The 27,332-nt window shown below is 34.8% G+C and overlaps 1 protein-coding gene across 3 annotated transcripts in view; it reads right to left on the reverse strand.

Annotated features, from left to right (window-relative positions):
* Positions 1-27,332, reverse strand: part of CSMD3 (CUB and Sushi multiple domains 3) — a 539,260-nt gene that overhangs the window by 113,042 nt on the left and 398,886 nt on the right. For all 3 annotated transcript variants that reach the window (XM_042869066.1, XM_042869064.1, XM_042869063.1), the window contains 2 exons: positions 23,715-23,909; positions 7,718-7,834 (listed from right to left, as the gene is read on the reverse strand). In XM_042869066.1, coding sequence (XP_042725000.1) covers positions 7,718-7,834; positions 23,715-23,909 — 312 coding nt within the window. The remainder of the gene's footprint in view (positions 1-7,717; positions 7,835-23,714; positions 23,910-27,332) is intronic.

Consider the following 27,332-nt stretch of genomic DNA (forward strand, 5'->3'; position numbering starts at 1 on the left):
GTAAATGGCAATTCAGAAACATTAAAAATGGCAACCCGATTGGAAACATTAAAATATTTTACATATTATATATATATATAATTATGCTTTGAACTGTTTTCTCCTCCAGAAGTTTGAAATTCCTTCAATCATTTTTCTCTCAACAAGAAATTAACTTTTCAGATCTTTCAAATCAGACGATTATATACATTTTCAGAACTGTTAGAACCATGTAACTTTATAAAGAAATACAAACTGTTCCTTGCTGTATGTTTTAAATTATATTTCATTCCATAGCCCAAAGGAAACATTATTTTTCAGAAGTCTGCTTTCAGCCTTTTTTCCTCAATTCTTTCAGCTCTCTATTTATACTTCAACAGCTCAAATCTATTCTGAGAGGAACAGCAGGGGAGAAAGAAATACACATTCATTTCTCCAATAGTCCATAAATGAGCAAATTGAATGTAATAACTGAGAAAATAAACATTTTAAATGCATCCATATAATCGTTCCTATTTAAAAAATCCACATTTTTTCTACCTTAAAAAAAATTCAGTGAATACTGCCAAATAACAAAGAAGTGACTGAGTTTTCATCTTCAAATAATTTTTCTTCTTATTTTTGTTTATAATATTTGTTTTCATTAGCCTGCAAGCCATGCATGAAATTATAGGTACATCATGGGTAAGAAATCAGCGCTATGCCATATACAAGAAAATGGCAGAAACTGAAAGGGAAGGTTATGATTAGGAAAGATTATGAAAGGAAAAAAGCAACATGTACTTCTTCGGTATGCCATAAAATATAGGACTTACGTGTTACCTTAGATTTTCATGGTACTTCTTTGTACTTTAGAGTATTAACTTGATTAATTCTCACAAAACTTGATGTAAATATTTTCATTCTGTTTTACAGAGATGTACACAGAGAGAAGTACACAGTTGTACACAGAGTTGTATACAAAGAAGTTATGTGTTTTGCCCAACTAATATATATATATGGAGACAGTTATTCTACTTAAAAAATTCCAAACTGATGTTTTCTTAGTATGATTCCTTGTTCTTCCTCTTCAATACTCTTATGTTACAACAATACATTTTTTTTTAATGAGGTAAAAACAAACAAACAGCAAAAGCATGTAATTTAACCTAAAATCTCATATCCTTTGATTAGCCACAAAATCCCACTAAGAAGTCATACAGTCAAGTGCCTCATAGCAAAGGTGATTTTTTCATTAAGGAAATTTTTCATCTTAAGGGAACTCTGCTGCTAATAGAAATTTTTCAAAACAGATTTCAAAATAATAGTCTGGACTCTGCTGTGGCCAGCAGAAGATAATGGTTATTTGATATTTCTTATTTGTGCTGAAGGTGCAAAGTAAACTTGGGGAGGGAGGTGATTGTCCCCTTCTAATCAACTCTTGTGAGGCCCCATCTAGAGTACCACATCCAGGCCTGGGGCTCCCAATACAAGAAGGATGTGGAGCTCTTAAAGTGTGTCCAGAGGAGGGCCACTAAAATGATCAGAGGGCTGGAGCATCTCTCCTATGAGGAAAGGTTGAGGAACTGAAATTGTTTAGCTTGGAGAAGAGAGGGCTCCAGGGAGACCTCACTGCAGCCTTCCAATATTTGAAAGGAACATATAAACAGGAGGGACAATGCTGTTTATAGCAGTGGATAGCGATAGGACAAGGAGGAATGAATTCAAACTAAGACAGGGAAGGTTTAGGTTAGGTAGTATGAGGAAGGTTTTCACACAGAGGGTGGTGATGCACTGGAACAGGTTGCCCAGAGAGGTTATGGATGCCTCATCCCTGGAGGCATTCAAGGCAAAGCTGCATGGGGCTCTGGGCAACCTGGTCTGGTGTTTGGCGATCCTGCACGTAGCAGGGGGGGTTAAACTCTTTGATCACTATGGTTCTTTTCAACCAAGACCATTCTATGATTCTATGGCACGTCCACTGAATCTGCCACTTTTTATTTTGAGGAGCCGTGAATAGCTTGCCCATCACTTCAGTAGTCTTATTTTGAAAAGTATATAGAGAATTTGTTGTAATAATAAACTAATTATTAATAATTATTTTGGTTTATTGTCCTTGACACAAAAACATTTCTCTGTCTGCTTCATACACTTTGCACAGTGACATCTCAGATCTGGCCAGAATTTCTAAACTTCATCACAGATAACACTGCAAAAAGCAGTATTTATAAATGAAGCTCAGTTAGCTATGTGGAGAAAACTGCAGAAAGGACTTCCATACATTTTTAATGCTGAGCTCCTGAAGCTCAGTTTTTAGAATCTACTAAACATCATTCATGCTTTAAGATACTAGTATAAGATCCTTTGAAAATCCAGCAGTAAGAGAACTATGTTAAAAAGAGAAATGGAAACAGGGCAGTAGAGTTGAAAGAATGACAAGAGAAAAAGAGTGTCTATCAGATGCTGATTTTAGTCAACCAGCAAATACTTTTTTCCCATTCTTAATAATAAATGAACTACCTCAGTACTGCAGGATGCTTTTTAGGTACTTTAGAGAACTGACAGAATGAATCATAAAACTGAAACATAATGCCAATAATTTAATAAATTTGCATGCTCAGTAAAATTGGGTTTCATTACCTTTCTGGGTTAAGGGATTCATCTTCTTAAAACATTTTTAACCTTTCTATGAAACATTCTGTGAAACAGTCAGTTTTTCTATATGTATGCCTAATTCTTGTAGATACATATCGGAGAAAGAAGATTTATTCTCTTAAAATATAGTTTTATAATTAAAGGAAAAAAATATATATTTTCCAAAATCTACCAGTAATTACAGACCACATTTATTTTTTGTAAATTTATTGATTTTGAAGTCATTCTGGTTTTGGGATGGAAAGATGGAATGATTTGCTTTTTCTAAAATACATGGCACAAATTGGATTACTTTTACTTTCTCCAGAAATTAATATCTTCGGCACACAATCTGGCATGCAAGAATTTGAAGCAGTCTTCATGATTTTTTACTTCACTTTACTGACAAGTAACCATCATTTTGACAGGGCACTCCTATCAGCAGTCCCTCAGACTTTGAAATGATTACTTGTATGGAAAGAGGATAGGAAATAGAAAAGTTCATGTGTATGGCAACTTCTTTTTTATTTTTTTAATATTTCAAATTGCCTTATATCATAGAATGGCCTGGGTTGAAAAGGACCACAATGATCACAGAGCTTCAACCCCCCTGCTACATGCAGGGTTGCCAAACACTAGACCAGGCTGCCCAGAGCCCCATGCAGCTTTGCCTTGAATGCCTTCAGGGATGGGGCATCCATAACCTCTCTGGGCAACCTGTTCCAGTGCATCACCACCCTCTGTGTGAAAACCTTCCTAATATCTATCCTAAACCTCCCCTGTCTCAGTTTAAAACCATTCCCCTTTTCCTATCACTATCCACTGCTGTAAACAGACAGCATTGTCCCTCCTGTTTATATGTTCCTTTCAAATATTGGAAGGCTGCAGTGAGGTCTCCCTGGAGCCCTCTCTTCTCCAAGCTAAACAATTTCAGTTCCCTCAACCTTTCCTCATAGGAGAGATGCTTCAGCCCTCTGATCATCTTAGTGACCCTCTTCTGGACACGCTTTAAGAGCTCCACATCCTTCTTGTATTGGGAGCCCCAGGCCTGGATGTGGTACTCTAGATGGGGCCTCACAAGAGTTGATTAAAAGGGGACAATCACCTCCCTCTCCCTGCTGGCCACCCCTTTTTTAATGCAGCCCAGAACACAGTTGGCCCTCTGGTCTGCAAGCTCACACTGCTGGCTCATGTCCAGTTTATCATCCACCAGGATCCCCAAGTCCTTCTCCGCAGGGCTGCTCTCAAGGAGATCTTCCTCCAGTCTTTATAAATACCTGGGACTGCCCTAGCCCAAGTGCAGCACCCTGCGCTTAGACTTATTTAACTTCATTTGGTTTTCATGGGCCCACTTCTTCAGCCTGTCCCGGTCCCTCTGGATGGCTTCCCTTCCTTCCAATGTATGGACTGCACCGCTCAGCTTGGTGCCATCCGCAAGCTTGCTGACTGTGCACTCAATGCCATTATCTATGCTGTTGATGAAGATGTTGAATAGCACTGGTACCATGACCAATCCCTGAGAGTCACCGCTTGTAACTGGCCTACATACTTACTGAGAACTTATGCCCTGTATATGTTATATATGTTACATATATATGTATATATATCATATATACATATATATGTTATAACATATATAACATATGTTATATGGTCTGTACCTACCATTCAACAGTATATTGCTTGTTTGAAGATATTAAGGCAAAACATATCTATCCAGTTTAATTTAAGATGAAGAATAAAATTCAGCACATTTTTAAAAATGTCATTCCATACATGTCTGTCAGATTTCTTAAGTGAGAATAAGGTGCTGGGTTCAAGTTATTAAAAGCAAATCTTTATAATGTATTTGTAATGTATTATAATAAATAACATTTGGTTGTTATTCCCTCTTGATGTGAAGCTGTCACTTGGGATATTCTGCTACTCATGACCTGCCCTCACCTTTTTTTCTTTTCTAATGTAAATTGAGTTTGAAATCAAATGACTGAAATAATTCTAGCGTGACACAGCTTTTAAGTCATCTAATGATTCTGGATGCAGTGAATTGCATGAAAACCACATGTTGACAGCAGTATTTGCTCTTTGTGTGTTTTTTTTTACTGGCAGACTGTAGGCATACCTTCCAGAATTTTTAAAAAATAAACAAAAAAAGAAAACCTCTCTATATAAATATATATATACACACTCTTTCAAGGATCATTTCTTAAATCAAATAAAAAAATGAACTATTTTTTTTCTCCATCTTTGTCACTTATTTATAAAAATAAGGGCTATATAATTACACAGAAATTCTAGAGAAGAAGCAAGAAAAAGCTGAAATGGTATCACTGTAATGTTGTAAAGATGTCCGTGGACACAATTATAGCCAGCTTTACACAGGATCAGAAGAGAATACCTGATTTAACTTCCCTGTTTACAGTAAGGCAGGAAACTGACAAGAAAACTTATCCCAAAGTGTTGTGTTTATCAGTAAAGTGCCACTCCTCTAATGCTATATCTTCCTTTAAACCTAAAGCAAATATTGCCTCCTTATAAATTAGACTTTTTTTTTTTCCCCTAAGCATATATATTGCTTTAATTCCTTGTAGTTTTTTTTTTTTTTTTTTTTTTTTAAAAAAAAAAAAAGCTCTGGTTTGCTTTTTATATTTTTCAGTGGCTATGGAGAGCAGATACCTAATTTCCTGATAGCATAGCATATAAACTAGACTTTTATACCTTACTGTTTATGTTCAATTTATCTTTTTGCTTTGGCAGAAAGAAAATCCATCTGCTGAAGCAAAATGATATAAAATCCATTTTACTGTCCATAATATTAATTTAAAATGGCAGTATAGAACACACTATTATGTTAGCAGAGCATAAACAGTAATTCATATACATCAGGAAAACAAAATAAAATCTTAAATGCATGCATCTTAATTGTAAGCCATGCTGGATTCCAGCACTGAATTAATGATCATTACAACATTTTAAACATATCATTGGAAAAGTGTTAAAGATGAGTCTTCCACATTTACAAAAGATTGCCCGTGGCACTGTGTGTTTTTGTGAATCATTTATCTTTTAGCTTAAACCAGTGATGGCATGAAATATATGAAATGCAATTCTGCATGACAGAATAATGAAACACTGAAAAAAAGTCCAGCGACCAATGACTTTCCCACAGAATTTTGGGCAGCAGAACCTGAAAAGGTGCACATGAAATAGATTTTCCGTTCACACCATTAAAAATAATCCATTCCTATGAGCTTCCTCCTGCACATTTAAACTATTCCATCATTAGTGTATTTTCCTATATTAACCTGGTTTAACTGTTTTGAAACTGTAATCTATCCTAAGAAATGATATAGTTTATTGAATGCAGAAGTATTTCCTCGAGAGATTTGATTCAGAAAATTTTGAATGCTATATTTCACTCTGAAAACCAGCACAATAGAGAAGATTATGAAAGAAAAGTTTTTGCTACTTTCTTTAGGTAAATTTCTTAAAATTATTTTATGTCAGCAGCTTTACTCAAGTACTCCTTCAGTCTCTCAAAAATTTGTTTTGATTTATACTTGCTATGCCATATTCACTAACAAATCTGCATGTCATTCATGGTGGATTCATGGTGAAATCTAGTGTCTCAAACCACAGAGCACTTGTAGAGTATTTCTTGGGGACCATCTTGGCATCTTGTCAGAGTGAGCTCTACACCGTCCACCTCAAAGCAGTGTAAGTGAATGTAAGCTGCTTTTTTAATCAAGACCTGAAATAATATAATTTCTTAATACTGTTCCTAACATCCTTACTGTGGAAAGAAAATTAGTATTTGCAAATTATTCCAAGTAAGTATGCAGAAGTCTATACAAGGATTTAAGTAAGTGTGTGGGTTCCTTCCCTGCCCCAATCCTTCCCTCCCTCCACCTCAACTTCCATGTGTTATTTTGGGAAATGTGTCTTCAATTCCAGTTACTTATCCTTTGCTTGTAGAAGTCAAAAAACTACATTTCTATCCAGAACATCAAAAATACAAAGTACATTTCAACCAAATCCTTCATAACAGTAATTGCAAGTCTTTGCATATTGTCATCTGTGTCATTAAATATCTAATAAGTATTAGTTTTGCTGGAAAACAGAAGATAAAAATCATTCCAGTCTGTCTTAAACAGATAAGTTAGATCAAAAGTGTAAGCTTAACAATTCAAAACTTATCAAGAACTGTGCAAATAAGTATATATATATTTTTGAACACTATAGAGGAATAGAGATCCCCACATGTTTGGTGACATTACTTTTAAAAGCCCGTTGATTTTGTAGTAGCCTATGCACCTCCACCCTAAAACTAAGAACAAATTAATTGAATTTTAACAGAGTTAAGTAAGCGCAAGTACAGCAGATGGAGTACACAGCACTTTAAATACTGCCTTTAATTTGGATAAAATGTTTGCAAAGTCAACATGAAAGAAGATTTATAAATATTCATTTTCATCCACAAGCATTTATTATTTGGTGAAACTGAAAGAGAAACTTCAGGTCAGAATAAAGTCTTACATATTGAAGCATAAACGTGAAGCATAGTTATTCACGTAACAAATGGTTATGTGACACACTGTCCACCAAGGAGTCCAAATGATAAGCTATCAGTAGTCATCAAAGGCATCTTCTAATAATGAAGTGAGACAAAATCATTCATAAGGGGAGATTAAACAGTAAAAAGATTGTTCTTTTTGAAGAATAGAAGGTATCTTTAAAAGACTCATCACAAAACAAAGTTAGGGATGGGAGTGAAGTTTTGATGGAGGATGTGGGTATGTATGAAAAAGAGAAATAGACATTCTGGTCTAAGTTGGTTCTTATGAAAGACTGCATTGACTTGTCATTCAGAGAAGCCCAGCATGATGAGAATTATCACACATTTAGGACAAATATTCCCTCTTTCACCTCATGTGACTTTCTAAAGATAATCTTAACTACAAGTATGTTGAGAAATCAGTGCACTATAAAAATATCAGATAAAAAGTATAAATAGAAATACTAGTTTAAAATAGTTTTTTCAAATCACACAATTCATTGAAAAGTGTTGAAAATATTCAAGTGAGGGAAAAAAAAAAGAAAAAAGAATGAGATTATATCTACTTACCAAATTCCTTAGGAACAGTGATAGAGTAAACACAGTTGTGACCAACACTGTAATTCTTGGGGTAGTTTGGTGATAATACAGTCCCTTCAGAGCCTGTTGACCGACTTCCACAAGGTGCTAGAAATTGAAGATAAGTGGTTTTGAATAATATAATATTAGGAAATAATCAGCTAAAGTGATTTGCTATATGTTGATATGTGGTATAAGAGCAAATTTTATTATTCTTCAATGTTAGATTACATTCTGTATCATGTGAAACGCTCAACTTTCTCATATATCAAAAGAGATTTGATTGCACTCTGCTTTTTGCCAAGTCAATTACTGTTTTTCTTTAACATATATCAACCATCTTAATAAAATGTTCTTTTCTGTTATTGTTTTTTTGTTTTGTTTTATTTTTTTTGGTAGCATGTTGTGATTTATTTTATTGGAAGCATGCTATTATTTGTGGTGTACGAAACTGTTATTCATTTATACGATGCTTTATTCTCTAGACATAGGTTATTCATCCTTTCAGCACACTAGTAAACGATTATACCTGCCAATAAGGCACATGATTCAAAATGATGTATAAAACTGCTCAAAGAGGAACACCATGACTGAACACTATGTGTCACTTATTTATATCTCAATTACTTAGAAAATGATATAAATAGATATATGATTATAAGGAACCACTTTTCTTTATCATACATATTTATTTACTGTACTACCAGTAGCTATAGTAATTGATAAAATCACAGATCATAGCAATACAATTTACTACAACAACGTATTTTTCCAAGGCTGACAAAAATCAGCATTTGGTTTTGGTCAGAATGGTCAAGCGAGAGTGCTTTTTCTTCTTTTCCTATATCAGACATTTGTGCAACAGTAGTAAGTGTTCATGTTTTCCTATGGATATGACCCACTTCTTATATACAGCAGACAGATCTATTTTAAAGACTATGACAACTGTTCAGAATATTTCTTCTAACCATTTTTATGAGTTTAATGGTTACATATGCATCAAGAAATACATATTTCTTCTGTTAAGAATTGAGTTTCTAAAATGACTACTATTCAGTGTTTCATGCTAAACATAAATAATTATATTATTGTGGTACGATCTCAAAATATTATCTTATGATTTTTATTAAATGAGAAAAAAGTTGTTTCTCTTGCTGTTATCTCAGATTTTATCTCATTAGTTGTAATACTAAATACAAGGTACATAGAAATTATGAATTATTTACTACCTTTAGTTAATGCACGCAAAATTTATAGCAGAGTATACCATGAAAAGAACACCTTTCAATTCTATCATTTTGAGGCCCTAAATCTTTGAGAATGGATTTCAATAAATTGCACTAACACGCAAGCTAGCCGACTTACACAGAAAGTACTATGATAACCAAACATGAAATATTGTTTTTAACAGCTAAAATAATTATCTCAGTATCTTAATACATACTTGTGAAATATGAGAAATTCATGCTTCCTTTTGAAAACAATTTGGATAATATAAATATTGGTAATGTTTGCCTAGAGGTAGTAGAATCTCGGCTGAACTTCTTATCCAAGGAACTGTTTACCTTGAGTTATTTGAAAAACACAAAGTAGATACTCTTCACAAGCTGAATCTCCTAAGTATTTTTGATGAAAACTGATCTGTTTATCAGCTTATAAGTATTCAAAATTTTCTGTTCCGCATTTTGGATGAAACAGAGGTAAATAAGGAAGAGCATTATAAACAGAGATTTAAACTAGAGAAAAATGATTGTAATAATTTCTTTCCTTCCTGTCCATGAATTGGACAAATGAGCTACTGCAAGACTAATAATACGGCCCTACTCAGCACTCATATTGTTATTACATTTCATTAATCAATAAAGGAATATGCAAATTCAAGGTAAAATTATGATCAAGTAAATTTCATTCCTAATTTTTAATAAAATTTGAATAGCACACAGCAATACTCAATATTTTGTTAATAGCTATATATTCCATTCCCGAATTGAGAAGACTTACTTATATACTCCATGTTCTTTATATTCCTATTCTTCTCTATTCCTTCACTTTATGCAGTGAAAGATAGTGTTTGTTATTTTAGAAAAGTAATAGTATAAATGAATAAATAAGCAAATTCCCCAAACCCTTCTTCTGAAAAACATGTGTTTTTTTCCACAAATATATTTCAGCTGCATTATTTTTCAAATGCATAAAAATCAGATTTATTGCAACTTCACCATACTTTTATCAACTTCAATAGTTGTTTTACACAGAAAAAAAATTTGATATTAACATTTGTGTATCTAAAATTATGAGTGACTTGAGTTCTATCTTTAATAAATAACATATGATACTAATATGCAGTATGATAATACTGAAAGCATACTGTAGAATCAAAGTTACATCACTAGGATATCATACTTTATAAATAGAGGAAAAAAAAAAAACAAATTAAATTTGTGTCAAACAAATAAATAATGTCAGTACACTTCAAAAATGTTATTGATTTTCTCCAATGAAATTATTATTCAAGTGTACAGATTTAGCCATAATTTTTCACAAAATTGGAAGGGTAGAATTTTCACTACTGGTATGAAAAATAAATATAAGAACACAAAACAACTTCCTTGGCAACTACACACATGATTGTAAAAGATTAAGAACAGATATTTTATGAAATTTTTTAAAAACTTATACAACCTTCAAAATTCTATGTTCTTATTAATAATAAACACTGATTAAAGAGACTTCTAAGTTAAAGTTGAAGAAAGTTTAATTTAGTTTTTATAATTGATATTAAAATATTTATTTGGTAGTCTCATTTTTATAAACAGTGATCTTTGAGATCATTTACCTTTTATGAGGTAAATGATTAATGATGTTTAATGAACACAGGTTTAATTATTTGTCAGCTGAACAGTAGAGTTACAAATGGCATGTTTTTGTTACAAAAGATACTGAGCTGAGCTGTCCAAGAACATTGGTTTGACAAGCATGTAGGTCACACCAAAATGCCTCCTGTTTATTTCCATGGAAACTACAACAGATACAAAGAGCATAATAACACTATTTCATAGAGAAAATTCTGAGCTACAAAAAACTATTTTTCAACATAATCATCACTGTAAGCTAAGCATTTTTGCCAGCAGTGAACAAGAGCCAGGCACGTTTCCTGAAATCTGACAAAGCTGGTGCCCTGACTATCCCTGTGGAGCCTGTTCCAGTGTCTGACCACCCTCTTGGTGAAAAGCCTTTTCCTAACAACCAACTCAACGCTCCCCTGACATAGCTCCATGCCATTTCCTTGGGTCCTGTCTCTGTCATCAGAGAGCAGAAATCAGTGCTGCCCATCCGCTCACTGTGAGGAGCTGTGTTCTCCCATGAGGCCTTCCCTCAGTCTCCTCCTCTTGAGACTGAACAAACGGAGAGACTTTCACAGCTCCTCATACATCTTTCCCTCTAGACCATTTACCATCTTCATAGCTCTCCTTTGGATTCTTAACAGCTTTACATTCTTATATTTTGGTGCCTAAAACTGCACACAATGCATGAAGTTAGGCTGCAACAGCACAGAGCAGAGTGAGACAATCTTTTCCCTTTACAAGCTAGAAATACTGTGCTTGATACACCTCAGGGTATGACTGGTGCAGTTGACTACCAGGGCTGACTCATGCTGAACTTGCCATTAGTCAGAATCCACAGACCATTTTCTGCAGGGCTGCTCTCCAGATTCTTGTCTCCCAGTCCCTACATAAATCCAGAGTCACCTCATCCCAGGTGCAGAATCTGGCCCCTTGTTATAGTTAAACTTCATACAGTGGATGCTTACCCAGACCTGTAATCTGCTCAGATTTCTATGCAAGGCCTCTTTGCCCTTCAGAGACTTGTCAGATGCTCCCTTTTAGTGTCACCCACAAACTTACATAGTATATTTTCGAGTCTTGTAGCCAATCACATGATGAAAATATGGTTATGATGAAAATATTAAAGAGAACTGACCCTGAAATGGATCTTTGGGTCCCCTACTAGTGACTGACCACCAACGTGATGTAACCCAGAACCTTATGAGCCTGACACACCAGACACTTGTTCACTATCATATTATGTATTATGTGTTTGTATAGTGCCAGTACCAGGAAATTATAGAGCTGTTTTAAAAATTTCCTGGGCCTGTTTGCACCAGTTGTGTAGTATTGCCTAGTAATGCCTGGCATGTTGAAGCCCCTCATAAGCTGGGGCTTCAACTTATGTTGAACTATGTCTAGATCAAATTCAGTGTTAATCTAGAGATATCTCTTAGTTCTCTAAAGAATAATTCATCAGTGCCATCATTCTGGTTGAGTGGCCTATAGGAGACTACAAGAACATCCGCTTTATTTGCTTTTGCCTTTATTCTTATCCGGACTCTCTGAACCACATCATAACCAACTACAGGCTTTGTGCAGTCCAGTTTATATCACACAAAGCACCGCTTCCCTAACACTTTACTTGCCTACCTGTCCCTTCTGAAGGACCTATAAATCAGTTCTAACAGACTACTCACAGGACTCTTCCTACCAACTTTTGATTATGCTGAACTATTTAGTATGCTGTCTTTCATTTTTTGTGTTTGTTGAATTTATTGTAATGATATGTTGTCTTATAAAATAATGCTTCCTGAAGCCCTTGAAAAAGCCTTATCATAACAACAGTGAAGTATTACCCACATACCTAAATTGGTAAGTATTTTTGTTGGGAAGATTTCCCATCTTGATCATTAGTATTCAGACCTGTTTGTATGTCAAAGAACAAAATTCTACAATTAAAAAAAATAATAATTAAAATGCTTTTCAAGTCAATTATCTATAGCACAGCTTTGGCATAATATCTGTGGAACTTCTGGAGGGAAACAAAAAATCTCTTTAAAACTTTCTTTTTTGGAAAGATTATAGCTTTTGTATCATTTACTCATCTGTCCATTCTGTTCATATCTAAATAGTATTTAATTAAGAATATAATTTAGGGAAGAATCACTTCTATTTGCTATGAAAATTGTGATTTCTGGTTCAAAAAGCCAAGTTTTTTGCTATAAAATTCAGCAGAGGTTTCACAGAGAATACAGTTTGTTATACAACTTTAGTAAACAAGGACATATTTAAAATATATTTGCATTAAGAAGAAAAAAACAACGGTGAGTACAAAAGTTCAAAATATTTGTGCTTTCTTAAAACTCAGTGACTTCATGAGCACACAAAATCAAAATGCTGCTTATTGCTAGAGAGCTGGTAAGCGATATCATCTCCTGAATCTTATTTTGATAATAAGACTCACTATTTCATAAAGGATGTAGAAAAAGGATGAGGAGGAAAGAGGGGATAATCTGCCAGTAATTACTCTATTACTCTTTCACAAAAAACGCTTGATGTTTCTTGCTCTATGTCACCAATCTGCAAATCTCTTCACCCAAAAGAGTACACTAGTGCTACCACTGAATGACAGTTACAATGATAGTTTTTTCTTGATTTATCTAAGGATATTATTATAATGAAAACTTGTAATTCCTTAGGTTGAAAACTGGCTCAGAGGCTGTTACTGCACAACATATTGAGTGCGTGTGCATATCAGCAATTTAAAGAAACTACAGTTACAGTTCTAACAAAATCTAATTTTAAATTTGAGATTTAACAACTAATTATAAATTAACTAAAATCACACTAATCTGTTCCATCTCAGATTTCTTTGCCATCACTACAATTTTATCAGCAATGCAGATTTTTACGTTAATTTCAAGCAGGTAGACTCCTGTATTTTTCAGAGCCCACTACTTAAATGATTCTCCCTTTCATTTTTCAGCTGGATTCATGGGCAATTAAATTTACCACTGGACTCATATCTAGAAAAAAAAATATCAGACTCATATAATAAACTGTTCTTGGGAGACAAAAGAGAAACAAGTCAGTTGCAAGAATAAAATGTTGTCGTCCACTCAAGCCAATACTGACTCTAATAAATATAGTTTGATATTTAAAAAGGAATTATATATATTAAAATGCAAAAAGTCAGAACATCCATCTCAATTCAACAACTTAAATACCTGTGTTAATTCACGTTTAACAAAGGGTTATTCTCAAAGCAGTGCAAATTAAATACGACAATTCAATAATGCAGATAATTGAAAAAGAAAAATAGTGGAACACACATCACCTAAGCAAACAATAGCAGCAAAGTATCATTTCTTTTAGATATGTATGTATAAAGCAATAAAGTTATAAAAAATAAAACAAATTTCCCCAGAGGATGTCTTATCCGACCCTATAGCATTTGGGATAAGCATGCACCTCTCTCAAATGCCATGATAAACATCTTTAAGATTATTGTAGATATAGTAGAGAGATATATATGATACATAGATAGATAGATATGTAGAGGCCACAGATTGAAATTTCTTAATGGCTTCTAACACATAACTGCCTAGTCACCTGAGCCATCTCTATGACTAGTGCATTGGAAAGAAACATACACTTATTCCCACTCAAAAGAGCGATAGTTTTCAGTTAATAACCAAAATGTCAAAGAGCATGAAGAGGTATCAGACTAAAAAAGAGTTATTGTATTTTACTTTTTTTTTTTTTTTGTGATAAGACTGACTATTTTCATAAGGGATGTAGAAGAGAATGAGGAAGCAAGAGGAGATAATCTGCCTGTAATGACTACATTACTCTTTGACAAAGAAGACATCAACTTTCTTATCTCATAACCAGACAATACATTATATTATGCTTCCCTAAATTTTTTCTTTGGGGAACTCTGTCAAGTTTTTAACAATTCAATGATACTGCAGCATCTCCTGTTAGTTTAATCCATATTCTCACTGTTTTCCCATTAAACTCTACAGTCCTCTTCGGAGGTTACACTGAGTTTTCTGAAACAAGTTTCATCATGTGTCTCCTAATTCTATTCTTTATTATAATCTCTACCAATTTTCACTATGGAAATTATCCTTAAGATCAACATTCGTACTTCAAATACTTCACACCTAGGCTCTTTCAGAGCTTCACAGAAAATACTAGCCAATACTAACATTTTGCTGAGTTTCAATTTATTGTTTTATTTCAGGGTATCTGTTGTACCCATTTGCAGGCGTTTCCTTAAAGACAAAGGAATTATTCTAACTCAGGACCTCACTGGTTTCCTCAGCAAGGTAACATGGTTTAGCATAGAATAACATAGTATAGCATAACTATTTACTCAGTTTTTTGTCAATTGCATCATCTTTGAACACATTTTTGGTCCTGATATTTTACTGACACTTTAATAATTTCCATACTTTTCTCATATTTTAAAAAGTACATCAGTGGTTACATTCAGTTTGCTCCTTCAGTAGTGTATGACTCCTTCGTTGCTTTCTGGCTCAAAGCTTGCTTTCTGAGGTATTTCTTGTGATAAGACTCTAGGAGATGAGAGATGGGTGTTGCTGTGTGGCAATCAACATCACTGTGTAGACAATTTTACATTTGAAAGCATTTCTTTGGAGCTGTTTACCTTCGGAAGATAGTGCTCAGGTCTGTTTACTGCCAGAAGATCTAGCCTGTGACCAAATAACTCCTGTTTGCTATGGGAGAGTGGGGGATGATGCCACAGTATCCTGTGAAGGCAAGATACAAGTTGGTGCCTCCCTGCTCCCTCTTACCTGTTGGCAAGGTCAGAAACATAGGAACAGAGGAGTTTCTGTTAAGATCCCAAAGCCAGAATCTGCCACTCCAAGGAGAGCTGATTCAACCACTTTGAATTTGAGCTGTCACTCCAAAGAGAGCTGACTCGACCACTTTGCAACCACTGAAAAGGGGCCATCATCGCCATGGTCACTGTCATTGTCGTCAGAACAATTCTGCCCGAAGACCCACCACTACTGAAGATCAATGACTGAACTATGAACCACGCTGGATCCATGGTGGTGACTATCTCCCTCTTTCTGCCTACAAAGACTCCTTGCTTCTTCTTTCCTATCTTTTCTATCGCTCTCCTTCCTTTCTCCATAATTCCCCATAATTCATAATAGTGTCCGTCCCCCCCTTCCCATCTCCCTAACTAAGGTCTGTAAAACTGGTCAGACCAACATTTGAACTGTTGTTTCTTAATCTCATGCCGGGTATGCATATATTAAAAGAACCTCCTCTCCCTCTTATAAGTTGGAGCGAGGCAAGTAGTTATTACTGAAAACCCTGCTGCACACACATTTCTACTATCGTCATTTAAAGATGATTCCCTTTTTCTGGAACAGATATCTTAACTTCTGTTGTATTCCTTTGTCTTTGCTGTTTCCATGTGCTTAGGTTTCTCTTTTCAGAGTTTGCTACAGATTGGTGAAGCTCTAAAATGATTTTTCTAATTGACTCCTATGTCACCATTAAGTAGTGCATTGCTGTTGTCCTCAGTTTTAATTAAGTGAATCTCCCTGTTTGTATGGGGTTACAGAGTAAAAAATTATTATTATTTTTTTTTTTTTCCTCTTCCATTTCTCCCAGGGTATCCAACTTGAGTGCATTATGGACAGTTTGGATATATTCTGAATATATTATTATCATATATAATCACATTGAGAAAATCTAATATGTTTTAGGGCAGCTGTTTCTCTATTAATTTGATACTTTTATCACAATGCTGAAATAAAAAGATATTAACTAGGCACTAATATTTGAACTGAGGACAATTAAAATATCACTGTACTGTTCTCTGACCTTCATTTACTTACATATATTCTCATCTGTTACACAACCTAAATAAAGTTTGATGCCTTTTACAAATAATTCATCCAAGAACCAAAACAGTATATATCCTGACGTAAGTACTGTTCAAAACTACCCACATAATCAGTAATTGATTCTCCAAGCAGTACAGAAATATAAAATGAAGTGTAATGCAATAGAGAAGGAAATTTAATGCTTTTCATAGAATCACAGAATTGTTCGAGTTGGAAGGGACCTTTAGAGGTCATCTAGTCCTACAACAAACAAGGACACCTGCAGCTATATCAGGTTGCCCAGAACCTGGTCCAGTCTGACCTTGAATGTCTCCAAGGACTGGGCATTTGTCACCACTGAGCAATCTGTTCCAGTGCCTTACTACTTTTCTTGTAGAAAACATTTTCATGATATCCATCCCAAATCTCCCCTCTTTTAATTTAAAACCATGTTCCCTTATCATAACAGACCCTGCTGAAGATTCTGTCCCCTTTCTTCCTATAAACACTCTTTAGATACTGAAATTCACAAGTGAATTCTTGCAGTAGTTGGAATACACATATAGATATTAGAGTTGTAATTAATATGTTGTATTAACTTATGTTAACGCTCAAATACTCAAAAACTGAATTCCATTTTAAACTGAGGTCTCTCAATTACAGTTTTTTTTCTCTGGTCACCTTTGTGACAGTCAATATTAAGATGTTAAAACTTGGTGCAAGACATGAAATATGAGCCTTTAACAAGCAATCACCAACGTATCCCACCTAATAAATCTTAGAGTTGATTGGGTTACTGTCTTTGACAAGAGTTAGGGCCTTCAGACTGCTGCCAAGATAAAGTTAGAAGCTTGCATATTTATCAGGCATAGCCAACTCAGATGACTGGATAGGTTTCTTTAATTCCAGTTATTAAGTTATCATGATTACTGACTGATTCTATCATACTTAAGTGTCTTTGGGACATACATAGTTGCATATCTGTGTGAATAAACAGTTGGGATTTTTTTCATACAAAAAGTAATCTTGTGCATTCTAAAAAACCTTCAAGGAAAAAAAGAAGTGATATTAACACTTAGAAACAAATATATATTTACTTAAAGTTTAGGAAACTGGGGAAGATGGAATAGATGATCTATAAAGGTCTCTTCAAACTCAAACTATTTCATGATGATTCTTTGATGACTAGCTTAAACTTTTTCTTCTTATTCCTAACATTTCCCTCATTAAATTTAGTTTCTAAAAATTGGTCACAGATTTAGTTAAGCAGAAGAAAAGAAACCCTGTTTTACAAAGTTCTCTATTTTACCTAAACACATTGGAAAATAGGATTCTCTGGCAACCAATTTTAATTAGGTTGTTGTAATTAAATTCTACTCTTAATTTCTTATTCTTTTTTTTTTTTACCATTATGTAACATAAGTACTTCGTAAAAGAAGGCTTTGATAATTGCTCAGTTTATTAAATAATGAGTTTTGTAAACTCATATTATTAATTTCAAATGTACATGCAAAAGGTCAAACACTCAAAATAATTTTTGGTGTGGTTATATATATATATATATATATATATATATATATATATATATATATATATATATATCTGTATTTTTACTTATTTCAAAAACTTTTTTGAACCATTAACTGTTATAGCTATTTCCAGTAACATTTTTTCTGATATGAAAACAGCTTTAAGAAAAGATGAGATTTTAACATAACCGTATTTTACAAAAGTTAAGAGGTTTTTGGGATTTTTTTTTTTTTTTTTTTTTTAAGATAACAGCTGTCTGCATGGCCATATAGAAAGATCTTATCTTTCTTCCCAACTCTCAAACCATTAGTGCATTTTACAATAAGAAGTCAGTGGCTTGTCATAGGCAATGAGCCCACTATCTCAAGAAGTAAATACAGATAATCAAACCTCTCATCACTGCCAAATCCAGTAGGTGAAAGTTAGATTTCTTCTTTTACCATTTTGACACATTGCTGTGCAATAGCCTTTTTATCTATACAAGAGGTGTAATGAATATATGCATAAAGAAAAAGTTTTCAGTATGAGAATTTTAGGCTAAGGTATACTCAGACACCAAACCCTTGACTACATCAGAAATCTTCTAATAGTAACACACAAACACAAAATTAAGTAATCCTATAATCCCTCCAAAATAGTTTTGCCCTATGTTTTAATCTCAAGCAGTACAGCTTCCACACAGGAGATATTTCACTGTACCTAATATACCTTGTTGCTGCTCTTGCTGTTTGCAAGCGCTTTAGATTTCATTTATTAAATCCAGATGCAAACAGAAAAACACAGCTTTTTAACAAGCATTTTGAATCCTGTTTGGTGATCTCTTAAGACTCCTCTCCAGGAAGGAGAGGAGATCCATTCCACTATTACACTGAGAAGAAATTTTTCTCTCTCTTCATTAGTCCTTAAACTGCAATTTCAAATCTGACTATAAGCAATTATTTTTCAAAACATGTAGCATTTCAGTAGCATTTTACATATTTAAAATGCAACCCTAATTGATAAAAATTCTATTTCTAAGTGCTCAAACATGGTTTATGTGATTCTGTAAAACAGATGTCTTGTCCTGGGCAAAAAGAAAATTAGGAATGCATCTTAATACATGAAAAATATGAGAAGCAAAGTAAAAATACATAAAAAATAAAGTCTGATGCTTGCACGGTTCAATTCTGCATCGCTTTGGAAGCATAAAACACATCGTCATTCTCCGAAGTGACATTCAAAATAAATAACTAGAGAATACTCTGTCCCTTCTGCAGTTGCTTAACTCAGGCATGTCAAACCACGGTCTGTGGGTCAGATGAAGCCCAGCACAGCCTGTGCTGTGGCCTGCTCCCTACCCCATGCTATCATGGAGGTGACTCTCTCCTGCTAGGTCTCTGCCTGGCCCTGGGCACACACCCATCATTTAACAATAAGTAAATCATTACTGTGCTGTTAACACTGTCTGAACTGAAATCAGGATGCTGCTAACTCAAGCTACAGCAAACAATTTCATGCATTTTAATATATTGTCTAAGCACAGTCGTGTGAATGGTAAAAAAATAAATAAATAAATAAAAAATGCAGCTTTGCCTTCTGTTTTGATAAAAGAATTTGAGAATAAGTTCCAAGATTGCTGAAAAAATCATCCATCTTTTGATATGTTTGCAACTCTACTTTCAGTTTATATAAATGCATTAACTGAGAGGTGGCCAGCAGGGACAGGGAGGTGATTGTCACTCTCTACTCTGCCCTTGTGAGGTGCCATTTGGAGTACTGTGTCCAGGACTGGAGCCCCCAGTACAAGAAGGACAGAGAGCTGTCAGAGAGGAACCATAAAAATGATCAGAGGACTAGAGCACCTCCTCTATGAAGACAGGCTGAAGGAACTGGGCTTGTTCAGCTTGGAGATGGGGTGACCTCATCGCAGACTTTCAGTACCTAAAGGGAGCCTACAAAAAGAGAGGAGTCAACCCTTTAAAGGGTAGATAACAGCAGAACAAGGGGGAATGGCTTTAAGTTGAGGGAGGTAAGATTTAGTATGGACGTCAGGGGGAAGTTCTTCACTGTGAGAGTGTTGAGGTTCTGAAATAGGCTGCCCAGGGAGGTTGTGGATGCTCCATCCCTGGAGGTGTTCAAGGCCAGATTGGATGGGGCCCTGGGCAGCCTGGTCTAGTATTAAATGGGGAGTTTGGTGGCCTAGCATGTGGCAGGGGGTTGGAAATTAATGATCCTTAAGGTCCCTACCAAGGGGTCATCCCATGATTCTGTAAACTGTGAATTTTCAAATAGAGTGTATAGAGTTGCAATCAGTCAACTCAGACATTTGATCATATCACTTTACTAGACACCTGTAAGATCTGAAGCTGTGGCCTATGGAAAACAGCCCACAGTATAGGTGTGGGTGAGACATCACCCATTGGGTACCCATGCTGGAGCAGTCTTTTCCTGAAGGATGGACCCCATGGTATGGACCTATATTGGAGCAGCTCTTGTAGGTTGTAGAAAGAACACACTGAAGCAGAAGTGAAAAAATGTTGGAGCACCTGAGACAGTCTTATGACTGTAACTCCCTATTCTCCATTCACCTGCACTGCTTTTTCTTGTGTCATTTCACTCTTCACAACTTTAAACACAAATTTATGCAAAGTAATGGGTGACATTACACAGAACCATAAACGTAAACAACACAGAGGAAACTACTATGTTGCTTTTTCTTTCCTACACTGGCTGTACAATATTTATTTGCAGAGACTTAAGAGATCAGCTAGGTAGCTTTAAAATAAAAGAATGAATCTTGTTCCCATGCTTTATAATGTAAAAAGAAGTGTATCTTCATGTATGTTTTACCTACTTGAATTATGTAATAATAATAATGCATAACAAAAGTGCACAATACAAGAAAAATATCAATTATCCCTCATCTGAGCGCTCAGTGAAAGATTACTTATGTAGATAGTAAAGTCTATTTATAATAATCCTATTACAGTGGAAGTCCAAGAACAGATAGCACAACTTGCTCACATGTCCATGGTAAATAATTAATTTCATTTTGTAATGTCTTTCAGCTAGTCATAACTCAAGTTTAAAATTAGTAGGGATAAGTTGATTTTACATGAAACTGTCAGACTTGCAATGGAAGAAAAATGAATGAATCTGAATTGATCACGTTTGCCACATCTTTCACATATTTTAAGTGTGTCTTTAAAACTTTTCTGCTTTAATAGAATGCTGAATAAGCAGAAGTCTTTGCATTCCTGCAAACAACTCTGAATGTCTTTGGTGCTTTCTTTACACTGTAAATACCAAACATTCTCAAAGTTTCTGACAAAGGTCATTTTCTAACAAGGAAAAAAAAAAAAAAAAAAAAAAAAAAAACGTGTTTCTGAGGCTTAATTTCTTTAAGAAACTCTTTTCTGGTGTTTTTAAGTTATATAGTGAAGATACCAAGACAGCATATCTGCTTTTATGGCATGATGATGATTTGCAAACTTCAAAGTATGAAGACAATGCATTAAATGAAAAGAGTCATGGATAAATTATTTTGAAGTCAATTCATCATACTGAGGCTCTGCCAAAGAATGGCAGAAACAAGTATCAGCGTAGCACATTAAACTTATGAAATACTAGAAGAACTTATGAGTGCTTTTAACAGTAAAGGAACAACAACAAATAAATGGACAGCAACCGCAAATGTAAAATGCAGTTACTACTATCCATCAGTAACATCATTATTATAGGGTTTAACTAAGATCTCAGTTACATTTCTCATCTGTTCCTGCCTAAAATAAAAAAAAAAAGCCTTTTTTTCCCCCAGAAAATTATTTTCTTTCTTTTTCAACAGAAATGAGAATGCTAAATATCACAGATGTAAGGTAATGAATATTAAGCTTCTAACTGATGTCTTGTGCCTTTCAAAATCTTCTTTTTACTTGCTTATGTACGATAGCTTAAGAATTGGGAATATAACCAACCAATTAAGTATCTATGTGCTGTCTTTCATCATTAAGTTTTTACTTCCAAAAACATTTTATACAAGTACAGATAGACACAAATTAAACCAAAAGGCAACCTCTTGGCCAAAAGAAAAATGGTATTTCCTTTGATATTTCAGTTCTTAGGAAAACACGCTGGGAGATGCTGAGGTTGCAAGCACCTCTTTTCCTGACTATGAATAAAGAAAACTATCCTCCAGGTCATATAACTGAAAAGTGAATGTTTCTTTGTTGATACTATATACACATCCAGTCATTAGCATTGTCTTTAATCGCTAAACTGCTATCTTAAGTAGTTATGTACTGTTGCCCATAAGATTAGGAATTAAGATTTCTTGTTGCAATCATATTTAAGAATGTTTATATTGTTTTAAAATGTCATAGTATAAAATTGTCTTTTTTTCTTTTAAGCACATCTTAAAAAAGAATGCATGTGAACATATTCAGTACTATTGTTTTATTAAAAAAAAAAGAGTGGCATAAAACACAAACGATGGCATAAACAGTTCATAACAATATCTCAGATAGTTTACTGTGTCTTTCAGATGGAGATAACTTAAAACACAAGTAGCCAAATATTCCCAAAGCTTAAACAACACAGCATAATAATATATAGTAATATATTTAGTGGCAAATAAATTATTTCTTCTGTTAGGAAGAAGGCCTTACACTCGATCATAAATACAATTTTCCTTTGCAGGGTACCCTGTTATTCTGTGAACAATTGTTGCTTGGTACCAAAAACATAAAATGAACTACAGTTGGTGAAGCTAAGAGAAATCATTTACCATCATGTCTGTCATAGGAACACTGCATCTGCATATGTTACTCAGATCCTGTTCTTGACATCCACCATGAAATGAAAAATAGCTTAGCACATTACCTTGGATAATCTTTGCATGTGTTCATAAAAAAAAAAGTCAAACCAGTGACTTGGTTCACTTCCCACACTTACTAAAGAGGCCCAAGATCATTTTGAATAATGATTTCAACCAAATGCCTCAGTAAAGACTAATGTACGTAGGACTAGAGCATTAACAAAAGATTTATTTGGTTTGTAAAGGTACAAGAAGAAACATCAGCTTTATGCACTGAATACATTTCAGAAAACTACTTTTCTGTGATCCTGAAAGCCTCTGTTCAGTTTTTATCTAACACCAAAATCAACAGTTATTGACTTTTGAACTCTATAGCTACTCATATTTTCTAGTTTCACACATTCCCAGAAAAGTATGTTTTGACAGACTGAGCAATTCGTTAGCTAGTTCACATTGAAGCCTGACCAGACCCAGGACAACAGTATTTCTCAAAAAAGATTTCCTGTGAGGCTTGATGTAGCAGACATTTTCAGAGCATGCTTAAAGCCATTCCTATCAGCTGCCCTTTCAGTACAGTAGAGTCCTGGCCTACATTTTCTTTTTAATTATGAGCGGGGATTTAATTCCCCTCCGTATTTTATCTAAGAGACAAGGCCTTAGAAGAAGAGCCATGGCTCCTCTCTCTCTGTGCATCCATCAAATTCATCTGCCATCTTCAGGAGGATTTGTTAAACTAATACAAGTTACTCAGAATGGACAAAGAGAGGATATTCTTTTTCCACTTTTGAGATTTTTCTATTCAGTGAAGATATCAGCATATGCTGCAACATGAAGGACCAACTTTGAATTACTGCAATCAGTTTCACCTGATTATCTCCTCATTTTTTTTTTTCTTTTTTATCCCTCTCCGTGTGACAAAACAAGAATAATAATGGCAAATAAAATACATAAAAAATTGTTCTTACCATGACAGCTGGGTAGAGCCCTGTTCCACCCAGGTCTTCCATCATCTCCCATGATACAAGTTAGTGTAGAATATCCTTGCAGAACGTAACCGGCATCACAGTAATACGTGACAGTTGATCCTAGTTTATAGTCCATTCCAAGTCTTGTTCCATTCATTATATTTCCAGGATCAAAGCAAGATTCACGTAGCTTTGCTATAATAGAAAAAAAATAATTTTGAATATAATATAAAGCATTACATATGCTTTCTGGAATTCTCTCAAGGTCTCCTTTGAAAACTGTGTAGACATGTAATGACTTATTAATTTTACATTTTATATACACTTTAGAATTTTTTCTCTTCTGCATCAGTTTCCCTGTGACTGTAGCCATCTCTCCTTCACTTTAGAAACTTAACTCATTGCTTCACAGTGACCAAACTCACATTTCTTATACTTTTGCCACGAAAATCCTAGAATGTAATCACAAGAACCATTTTTCAAGACTTCACACTTACAGGTAGACTGGGCACATCCTGGTTTTAAGATCTATGGACTAAAAATTGATGTGTGGAGAAAATCTAAATAAGCGGTTTGTGACAAAATAAAAAATATGCAAAGAAGAATTTCTTCAAAACGAATAAACCTTAAGTGAATATCTGTAACTATCTATAACATGATCTCTACTTCAAGTCATAAAAACTGCACCAAAATAACTCATATTTTCAAAAACTTTAGTATACAGAAGCATTTAAGGAAAATTAGCTATATTCTTCTATTAATGAAAAAAATAGTAAATGCATTAGAAAATGGTAGATGATTTTGTGCTATGTGAGATGTAATTCAGATATATATATATATATATATATATATATATATATATATATATATATTTAAATCAAGCAGAAGACAGAAAATCCAGATTATCTTCTTTATCATTTATGGGTATTGCGGTGAAAGTCAAGAGGGAATATTTATTTACTTTCAGAAATATCAGTGCCAACTTTCTTTACCTGAGGAGTTGCAGAAGTCATAATTGCACTGCAGATCTTTGCCCTTCTAGATCTCTGCCAAAAGGCTATAGTAGCTTTAAATACAAAGATACTCCCAGTGATTCTAGCACTCCCTAAGCTAAAGTTTCTCAAAACTTAAGAGACTATAGAGAAAAAATGAGAAAATATTTAACTTTATTTTATAAATTTTAGCCGCATCAGATATTTCTCACTACCACAGAGAAGACAGTGAAGCAAAAATATTTCCATTTTGATTTCTTATGGCCATTTTATACAAGGTCTACTCTCAAAGTAATGCCTCATATTTTTCTGTTATCCCATGATATCAAAGGCAGATATTAGTGGTATGCCAATAGAGGCTGAACCTTCCCACCATTATTCCATTAGATTTTGTTGCTGGGTGACAGATAATAGCAGAGGGGCACAGTGACAAATGGTCATGGACATGGAAATGCACATGAAGCGAAAGTGTGTAATTGAATTGCTCTATGAGGAAGAAAATGGCACCCATTCATATTAATTGACACCCGCTGAACATTTGTGAAGACCAAACAGTGGATATGAGCACAGTGAGGTAATGGGTGGTGAATTTCAGAGTGGCAGCACTGACAGTGGGCCACCTCTGCTAGTACAGATTTTAAAAGAGCGGCACAAAGGTTCTTGATCATTGCTGGCAAAAATGCAGAGCTAAAGGTGATGTCTAAGTTGGAAAATAGCCGAGAATTTGCTCTATCAAATAGTGTTACTGTGCCCTTTGTATCTGTTGCAGTTTCCACTGAAATAAGGCATTGCTTTCAAAGCAAGCTACATATTTTAATATTTATGAGAGGTGAGAAATAATATCTTATGAAACCATAAATGTTTCATATATTTATATTTGAAGATGGAAACATGGAATAATCTTTCTGAAATTTCAATTTCACATTTTCCAAAAGAACATGAAAATCTCCTAATGTGGGGTAACATTGCCATGAACACACATCTTAACTGAAAACTTGTTTAGTAGCAAGTGAGAGCTAAAACACCTAATTACAGTAACAATAAGTATTTTATATCCACAACGATTAATTTAGATAGTTGTAGTATAATGCATGTAATACCTAAATGTTTCCTGTTCTGAAAGGTAAGTCTTCAAAATACAGCATGACATGTGAAAAGCAGGACAAACACTTCCATAGCACTCATAATTCCAAAATCTCAGTGGAAAATCAAAAGTTAAGAGATTCAAGTTACCAAAAAGTCTGTAAGTCATCACATTGATATTAATAACTTTTACGTAAACCAGCTAAACTGTCATTTAAGAAGTCTGGAAGATCGTAGACCAAGCTGAAAATTATTTCAAGTTTGAATAATCAAATTCATTAATTCATTATACAAATACATTAGAGGTATAACACTTTGACAATAATAAGAATCATAGAATCCTCAGAGTTGGAAAGGGCATTTAAAGGTCATCTAGATCAACTCCTCTGTAATGAACAAGGACACGTACAGCTAGATCATGTTGCTCAGGGCCTGATCCACCCTCACCTTGAATGTGTCCAGGGATGGGGCACCAACCACATCTCTAGGCAACCTGTTCCAGTATCTCACCACCTACACTGTTTAAGACTTTTTCTTTATATCCAATCTAAATCTATCCTTATTAATCCTGAACGCATTTTCCCTTGTTCTATCACAACAGACCCTACTGGAGACAGATCCTGTCTCCTTTCCTGTAGCTCCCCCTCAGATTCGAAAGACTGCTATCAGGTCACCTCAGAGTCTTCTCTTATCCAGGCTGAAGAGCCCTAGCTCTCTCAGCCTGTCCTTGTTCCATCCCTTGGATCATTTTTGTGGCCCTCCTCTGGAGGTGCTCCAACAAATTTATGCCTCTCCTGTACTGAGGACGCCACACCTGGATGCAGTATTCCATATGATGCCTCACCAGCATGGAGAAGAGGGGCAGAATCACCTCCTTCAACCTACTGGCCATTCATCTTTGGATACTGCCCAGGATAAATCTCACTTTCCAGGCTGCGAGGGCACATTGCCGGCTTATGTCCAGCTTTCCAGTCATCAGTACCCCAGATTTTTTCAGCAAGGCTGCGCTCAATATTTTTGTCACCAAGGTTGTATTAGTAGAGAGGGTTGCCATGACCCAGATACATGACCTTGCACGTGAATTTGTTGAACCTCGTGAGGTTCATGAGGTCCATTGCTCAAGTCTGTCTAAGGCCCTCTGGATAGTATCTTGTCTCTCTGGTGTGTCAATGACACCCCACAGCTTGGTGACATCAGCAAACTTGCTGAGGTGCACTCGATGTCCACTGAATTACTTATTACTGTACTTCTTTAAAGCTTATATTGTGAGATTACTGTTGCTGAGTGTATGGTAAGAAATTTTTATTTCAGAATCCTAGTAGATCTTTGGATAAAGTATACATCAGCATTAAATAAAAAATTAAAAGGAGAAGAAAATAAAGCAACCTATTATGTCTGGAGTTTAAATCAAAAACTGAGGAAAGACATGATCTGTCATAGCACAAATTTTCTGTGGGGAACAATTACAGCCCACTAATTTTCCTTTTACCAAAGATATGGTTGTGACAGACTGCTGAATTTGCTGACAAAACACTAATAATAT

This window comes from Lagopus leucura, unplaced genomic scaffold (genome assembly GCF_019238085.1).
Source record: "Lagopus leucura isolate 7727_CA_CO unplaced genomic scaffold, USGS_WTPT01 Super-Scaffold_100002, whole genome shotgun sequence".
Classification (NCBI taxonomy): Eukaryota; Metazoa; Chordata; class Aves; order Galliformes; family Phasianidae; genus Lagopus; species Lagopus leucura.